An 8135-nucleotide genomic window follows, 5' to 3' on the forward strand; every position below is an offset into this window, starting at 1 on the left:
TCGGAGTTCGGATGGAATGATAGAATAGAAGGAAACAACATAAAATAAGCACATAAACTTGGTCTCTTGGTTCCTAACTATAGTCTAGGTCTCTAAGACAGCGATCCGGACTAGATCGTGTCTAACCTAATTCCCTATAGTTATGGCTCTGATACCAATCTGTCACACCCCAACCGATGGCGGAATCATCGGGGCGCGGCACTGAGCGAAACAGATTGTTCAGAAGTTTCCACAACAACTATCATACAATTCAGTTATATAACACGTCCCATACCGTGTCCCAAATAATAACAAGTTATCATAGAAATCAACTAAACAATATGGGAACTGTTCCGACAACTCATGTTCTTAATTATTACAGACCGAAAGTAAATATTGTTTTAAGACCTCTAGACGGCTATCCGTAAATCTTACTGACTACAGGTGCCAGTACAAGATCTACAGATAATTATGGCCCTGGAACAGATACGTGGACACTGTCCTAAGGTCACAGGCTCCTAGAAGCTTATTATTGCCTCGCTTCCCTAGCACGCTAGTAGCTTAAACACCTGTCACATACGTTAAAATAAAAGTCAATACATATAATGTAAAGGTGAGTACACAAGTTTGATATAGCATATAGAGTTCGAATAGTTTACGCATAACCAAGCACGTACACAAGGGCAAACGATGCATGTAAATTATCAACATGGGACCATCGATACCAACGACTTCGAGTTGACTGTCCGAGACAGTTCGCAATACATGATTACCACCGTAATCCATGCAAGTAATTGTCCTTAGCAACCCCCGTGTGAACGGGTGCTGAGTCCAAACTATAGTACTACGTTGCTAAAGCAGGTAGATAGCACTCCACGTGTAAACATAATAAACAGCAATCATTTAGACAAGTAATACATGCAAGTAGGTTAGCGTTCAAATAGTTTGTGTTGTTGTGAATTTGATAGATTACGTATGTAACACCCAAAAGTGCTGAAAGCAAAAAGGGATCGAGTATACTCACAGTGGTTGATTGTGGATTGAAGGGAGCACTGAGAATAGGTTAGCCTGAATAGTTCGATAACACAACGATGAGTAACGCGGAAAAGTAAACAATGTACTTGGATCGAGTAGGCCATTCGATCGGACAGCAGTTCGATCGAGTGGGCTGTTCGATGGATTTGGAAGTCCTGTTCGAACATCCGTTCGATCGGCCGGCTGGCTCGATCGGCTGGTTCCTTCAAGTGGATTGTTTCTTCTTTTGATGAGAAGTATGTGTTTGTGTATGATGGTTTGTACTACCTTTCAAGTTGGTCGATCGAACAGCTGTTCGATCGGTTAGCCCAACCGATCGGTTAGCATTGCATTGTTTTCAAATATGTCACTCGATCGGTTGGCATGCTCGATCGGGTGACATTCCAATGTTTCGAAAAGTCTAAGTGTTGAAGTATAGTATCTCATGATTCGAGCAGTAGTGATTACAATCGAGTAGCGTAGTCGATCGAACAGTACCTCGTCAATACTACACCTTGTGAGTTTGAGGACCTAAGTGCTAGTCGATCGGTTAGCCTAGCCGATCGGCTGGCATAGTCGTTCGGTTGGGCTGTTCGATCGAACAGCCTAGCCGTTCGGCCAGCTTCTCGATTCGGTTAACCTTTCACTTAACACTTGGTTATTCCCGTTAATTGTTGATGTTTTAGAGTTATTTTGACTACGGGTTGAACCACAAAACTGAAGTCCCCATTTAGCCTACTGACTCGAGCAGGAATCACCCAAACTCGGTCAGAGACGGTTCGGAACCCAAGTTTAACGTTTAACCCGGAATCGGTATATCTCTCGGTAGAACCCGAATCTTGAACCATGTGTTTGTTTAGATTGATTTATAAATCGGTTCAAGCTCGTTTTCACCGGTTTGAGTGTAAAAGAGTTGAAAGATAGATGAAAACCCATCTTCCAATCCTTTCCCACCGTGAAATGTTAAGATCTTTGGAAGATTTTAGGTTATTTATGTGGAAATCGGTTAAATCTAGCTTATTCATGGTTGAATGAAGTCAAGAACATGAAGTTCTTGATGAACACCAAGAACACCATGATGACATCACTCAAGAACACCTAGATCTTGGTGATTTCATGGATGAAATTCAGATTTTGAAAGATAGAAAGATGGAGAATCGATTAATGAACAAAAACGTACAAGGATTTGAGTGAAATACTTACCGGTTTGAGAGAAATCTGAGATTTAGTGAGAAGAAGAGGCTGGTCGGTCAGAGCTTTTCCAAAAGTGGAAAGGTTGACAAAGACAGCCCTATTTATAGGCTTCCAAAAGAGGAAAGGGGTCAGCTGATCGAACAGCATCCCTGATCGAGCAGCTGTCCGATCGAACAGCCTGTTCGATCGGCTAGCTTGTTCGATCAGGTTGCCCTGTTCGATCGGCTAGCCTGTTCGATCAGGTTGCCCTGTTCGATTGGCTTGCCCGGTTTTGAGTATTTCGCGACGATTTTTGATATTTCGAGTTCGATGGACGATGATTTGAGAATGATAGAATTCCTAATCAAATTACTTTTAGTTCCAACTACTATATCTAACATACAAGCATCCTTACACCACGATTTAGATTTGATTTCGATTGAGTTTGATTCACCTTTGAGTCTTGATTGATTTGATTGATTCACCACACACTTTAACATAAAAGTAAACATGCACAAGTAACACATAAGGCACACACACACGTATAAAAAGTACTAAAATCCCCACACTTGAGTTCGATGATTGACTTGATTAGCTTGATTATTGATTGACTAGCTTTATTGCGTTGTTACTTCCTATCATTCACAGTCGGTCGTTGATTCACAGTTCGATTATCGGTCGATTAGTTTGATTATACAACACTTACTCCAAATAATACGAAAATCAAAATGAAACTAAAATGAAATTAATCTTTATTAATCTTTAATTCCAATAACAGTCAACACTTGACTTTGACTTTGACTTTTGGAAAACACGGGGTGTTACAGTTCGAAGGATGATTATCTATCGAACTTCCTTTGATCGAAAGATGATCTTTCGACTTTGAAGGATATCCTTCGATCTGAACTGACACAGTTGACAAAAAGTGACAGGTTGGTGAAAAGGTGATTGGTTGGTAGAAAGCTTTCGGCAAAAGGTATGTTCAAACCATGCCTTTTACCAAACCAGATTTGACCCAATAAAATATTGCTTAAAAAGGAAGGTTCTTATCCAGAAAACCGGTCACCGGAGTAAGCCGGAATTTGGCCGGAAATTACCAAACTTCTTAAAAACAAGTTTTTAAGTTACCCAACCCGTCCTTTAACACACCCGGTTAGTTTAGAACACGTTTTTACGTCTAGAAATGCGAGAAAAACACTAAAAACGGGTGCTAAACCATGTGAGTTTTTGTTCAAACACTCCAAAGTCTTGTATAAACTCGGTTTTTAACAAGGAAAAGAGCCACGGCTCTGATACCACTTGTAGGTCCCCCGGAGGTTGAGGTTAAACCTTATCCTTGTTATGTTTAACACACTAGCAAGTGCGGAATCCAAGCTAGAATGCAAACCGGTAGTTTATATGAGAACACAAGCTACAAAGAGAAAGGTAGACACACGAGATATCAAAGTTTTCTCTTGTATTTCAGTGGACACGGTTACAGCCCTTGACCAAACTGAAAATACGCTCTCTACAAGACTAAGTTCACTCATACTTTCTCACACACTTAAGTGAACACATTACATGAGTATATATATACCCATCACAGCTCGTCTGGTCGAAGGATCAGATAGACTGATCGAAGGATCATCTATCGATCTGAAACCTATCGAAGGATCCACATATACCTCGAAGGATGATATCCTTCGAGGTCCATCAACATCCATCGAAGGTTTATCTTTCGAGCTCATCGAAGGATCTAAACAATCCTTCGATGACCCATCCTTCGACACAAACATGTTACAACCATGTTCTAACTGTTTGGCCAAGTCAAACCAGGAGGATGGTTGACTTGGTCAAACTTACATCAAACACACATATTAACAAACCTAAGACGTAACCCAGACTAACAAAAGACATCGTTTTGTATCATGACAAAATACAGACAAAGTACAGACACAAGTGCACCAACAACACGCACGCATTAGTCCTGAAAAATTACAGTTTTGCCCTGAGCCCAAAATTACAGTGTTATCATCGTTTTTTTTTTCCTAGAAAAATTATAGCAGTGTTTTTTTTAATTGACTGAGAACTACTCGGTCATCGCCCCACAACGCGGGCGGGGCATCAACTAGTTATATTATATAATAGTCTTACTTATTGCACACTACCAATAAGTCATTGAATTAATAGAATACTGTTGAGCAATAAGTTGGTGTGGAGGCTGCGACCCGCATGGGCAAACGACCCTAGGTCAAGTTTTAGAGCCTATAACCGACCCCAATTATTATGTTAACCCTAGAGATATTAAGACTGAAGGGTATGGGGGCCGGCTGAGGCCCGGCTAGGACCGGCGCCGGTCCCCCACACCGCCCCCCATAGGGTCGGCTCGGCAACATCGGCTCCCCACAGCCGGATGTGCCGTGCCTCTCTCCTATCTCCTTCTTTCACATATACCTATACATACATATATATATATATATATATATATATATGATCAGGTTCAAGAGTGAACACTAGTGTAGCTTGCGAACTGAGGGAACTAATCCTGGCCATACACGTGTGTAGATCAATGGCCAGGATTTGATGTTGAAATACACTAGTGTATTTTACGATTTGATGATGAGATCCTGGCCATATATGTGTGTAGATCAATAGCCAGGATTTGTTCACTCAGTTCGCAAATACACTAGTGTTCACTCTAGAACCCCACCCTATATATATATATATATATATATATATATATATATATATATATATATATATATATATATATATATATATATATATATATATATATATATAAAGGGGCTCATCCCCCACCCCCTAGGTCCATCCCCTCCAAGCCGAGCCCACGTGGCGCCTACGTGGCAGCCCATCCCCTTGGGGATGAGGCTCTCCATACCCTTTAGTCTAAATAAACTGATCTTTGTGCTTGTAATTATTCGAGTACCTGAATAATAATAGACAACTATTTGCAAACATAGACTAGGTCACACCGATGGAATCATATAAATCTTATGAATAGTTTCTTTGTTTTGATTGTTGTTTCGACTATGATTAGTTGTGGATTGCTATCCATAGATACCTAACAAATATTCTATCTAACCCCTCATACTTCATAAACGATTGCATTTAGGTTTTATACATGTTTTGAGGCTTTTCGGATTCAATGTTTTACCTGGTTCATTAGAATTTTATTATATTAGACCATGTGTAGTGGTTTAGCTCAATAATGCTCTCACCATAGGGCGTTTTGCGACACGTGGCAGTCCAGTCAGCATAGTGCATTATTGGGCGTTTTTACAAAAAGGGTGTAATGGGATAATGCCCAATAATACCCCGTCAATCATTACACAATTATTAAATGTTTTAATTAAAACTAATTAAATTTCATTTAAATAAAAAACATTACATTCTTATTTTTTTTTCAAAAGTTAAATAGAAAATATTACATATCTAAAATACAAGGACCAAAATTCAAATATTCAAAAGTTAAATTTAAAACCATATCTAAACCACAAGGACCAAAGTTGTAAAAACTAAACTTTTTAAAACCTTTTCAGCTTTTCTGCATTCCATCATCTTCTTCTTCTTGACCTGCAAACTCCGGCTGAAATTCCGGCTACCCAAAGATCGGGCTAACCCAAAAATCCGGCTGAAATTCCATCTCTCTCTCTCTAAATCCACATGCTCTCAATTGATTGGCCAAAGATTTTCCATTTCAGCGTTTTTCAAACAACGCGCATCCATTTTTTTTTTCAAAAAAAAGCCCGAAAACGTCATGGTGTAATGGGTATGGGGCGTGTTTCGGCGTTTGTTTTGAAATTAAAAAAAAAACGCCCTACTACGGAGGGTCTTATAGTCATACATATTACAAATTACCAAGAAGTCACTAAACTTGTATATTTCATGAAGCCCTCATACTCTAAAAACTATTGAACCTAGCATTTCAATATGTTTTGAGACAGGTTTTAGATAACCACTTTAAATTATATTATACAATAATAAAACTTATTGCACACTACCAATAAGTCATTGCACCTATAGAGGATTTCATGTGCCCCCTTAAACTTTATTAAACATTGCATTTAGCCTTTTAATATGTTTTGAGTTATTTTAGATTCAAGGTTGTAAATGGTTATTTCAAAAGAATAGCTTTCATAACATTTTGATGAAAATTGGTGTTAATGTTATTTGAATCTATTCATCATGCTATCAACGAAAATTTAAACAATACTTAATGGTGTAAGTGTTTTTTTTTTTTTTTTAAATCTCAAGAAAAAGACAAAACATAAAAAAAGATAAATGCTTTATGATTCTACAAGAAAAAACAAAAAGTAAGTTACACATCGAACCATCGTCTTAAATAAAGACTAACGATGTTTTTTATGACATATTATTTTTATTTTTCAAGGTTTTCATGCTTATTTATGTAATTATGTGTATGTATTCCATACGAATAAGAAATGAGCTAAAGTATAAGCCTGATGTACCAATTTTGCCGGTTGGGTACCCGTACAATATATTGGTATCGCATAAAGTAATGGTTCTATTTGTGTTTGGTCGGTATTAGCGCGCTAGAGATTATGATTACAATGTTACTGGGTAAGATTAGTTCTTTTAACTTGGTTTTTCATTCATCAATTTCAGATTTACATAATAAGAGGGTCTATCTGTACTTTGTAGGAAATAGAAGGTCAAGATAAAGATTGAGATCTTTTTCTTCTACCTGACAGTTCCATGATAATGGAGTGTTTTTTGGAAAGATTGAGATCTTTTTCTTCTTCCCTGAGGTTTCTTCTTTTGGAAAACAAAAAGATCCGCAAAATAAATTCTATTGGTTAATAAACAAACCACATATATTATCATATTCTCCATATGGGCCCCCAACTACCTCCCAGCCACAAACAAATTCTATTGGTTAATAAACAACCCACATATCTACAAAACGTAAAACGTGTATCCGGACACACGTTAACAACCCACGTATGCATCCAAAAAGTTTATAAGTAGCCACATAAGCATCCATAAACTTGCATGGCTAAACGTACACATAGCAACTCCACAAAAGATATGAACAAGAAAAACCATCACAGCCCTGCAGCTCCTACTACCGGAAGCCGACACCCGCTCTATCATGGTATCAGATGCAGGCTTAAGACTGGAAAATGGGTTTCTGAAATTCGGGTTCCACACTCGTCCACCCGCATTTGGTTGGGCACGTATCCCACACCCGAGATGGCGGCTGCGGCTCACGATGCGGCTGCATTGGCTCTCAAAGGATCTAATGCATTACTAAACTTTCCCGACTCAGTTCTGCCTGATCCTCTTCCTGAGTGTCCCACTGCTGATGACATATGTGCGGTGGCTGCACGCGCAGCAGCTGCTCGACATCCGTCAAATAAGGAGGAGACTGGAAGCAGTACACGTGGAGAATTTTTGGACCATGACGCAATATTCGACATGCCAAATATGTTATCCGATATGGCGGAAGGAATGATGCTGAGCCCGCCGAGAATGAACTCTATCCCGCCACAGGAGTATGAAGATAGCTCCGGTGGATGGAATAATCTATGGGACTACTGAAGATAAGCACAATATCAGAAGGAAGGTATGCATGAATTAAGCTCTGAGTATTTGTGCAAAGTTATATTTATTAGATGTTCGATTTTCTGTTTTTCATTGTTGCATGACTGCATGCAACTCAATAGATTGTATCCATCCATGTAGTTGATGTCTATCATTATTATATTAATAATTTATAAATAAACAAGAGCACCCTTTGATTGATTATTGATTAATGTCGATCCGTTTAATTTTCTCCTCCAGTCTACCAAATTTGTCCTCCACTCTTCTCTTATTTTGCCTCATCGGGCCATATTCGAGCTCAAGTTTTCAGTTCAATCGAGTATCTCAAGCTATGACATGTTGGCTCGTTTAAGATATGAGTCAAGCTTGAGCTAGCCCTAGCAACGTTCGGTTTGAGCTCT

At 38.9% G+C, this 8135-nt stretch overlaps 1 protein-coding gene across 1 annotated transcript; it reads left to right on the forward strand.

The window, feature by feature from the left end:
* The first annotated feature begins 7206 nt into the window (after positions 1-7206).
* On the forward strand, positions 7207-7919 carry LOC110871041 (ethylene-responsive transcription factor ERF026). Its single transcript, XM_022120029.2, has one exon. The coding sequence runs from the start codon at positions 7219-7221 to the stop codon at positions 7729-7731; it is 513 nt and encodes a 170-aa protein (XP_021975721.1). The 5' UTR covers positions 7207-7218; the 3' UTR covers positions 7732-7919.
* Positions 7920-8135: the final 216 nt, after the last annotated feature.

This window comes from Helianthus annuus, chromosome 8 (assembly GCF_002127325.2).
Source record: "Helianthus annuus cultivar XRQ/B chromosome 8, HanXRQr2.0-SUNRISE, whole genome shotgun sequence".
NCBI classification, from domain to species: domain Eukaryota; kingdom Viridiplantae; phylum Streptophyta; class Magnoliopsida; order Asterales; family Asteraceae; genus Helianthus; species Helianthus annuus.

Coding starts and splice junctions, on each gene's coding strand:
- LOC110871041 (XM_022120029.2), top strand. CDS start 7,219: ATGAACAAGAAAAACCATCACAGCCCTGCAGCTCCTACTACCGGAAGC.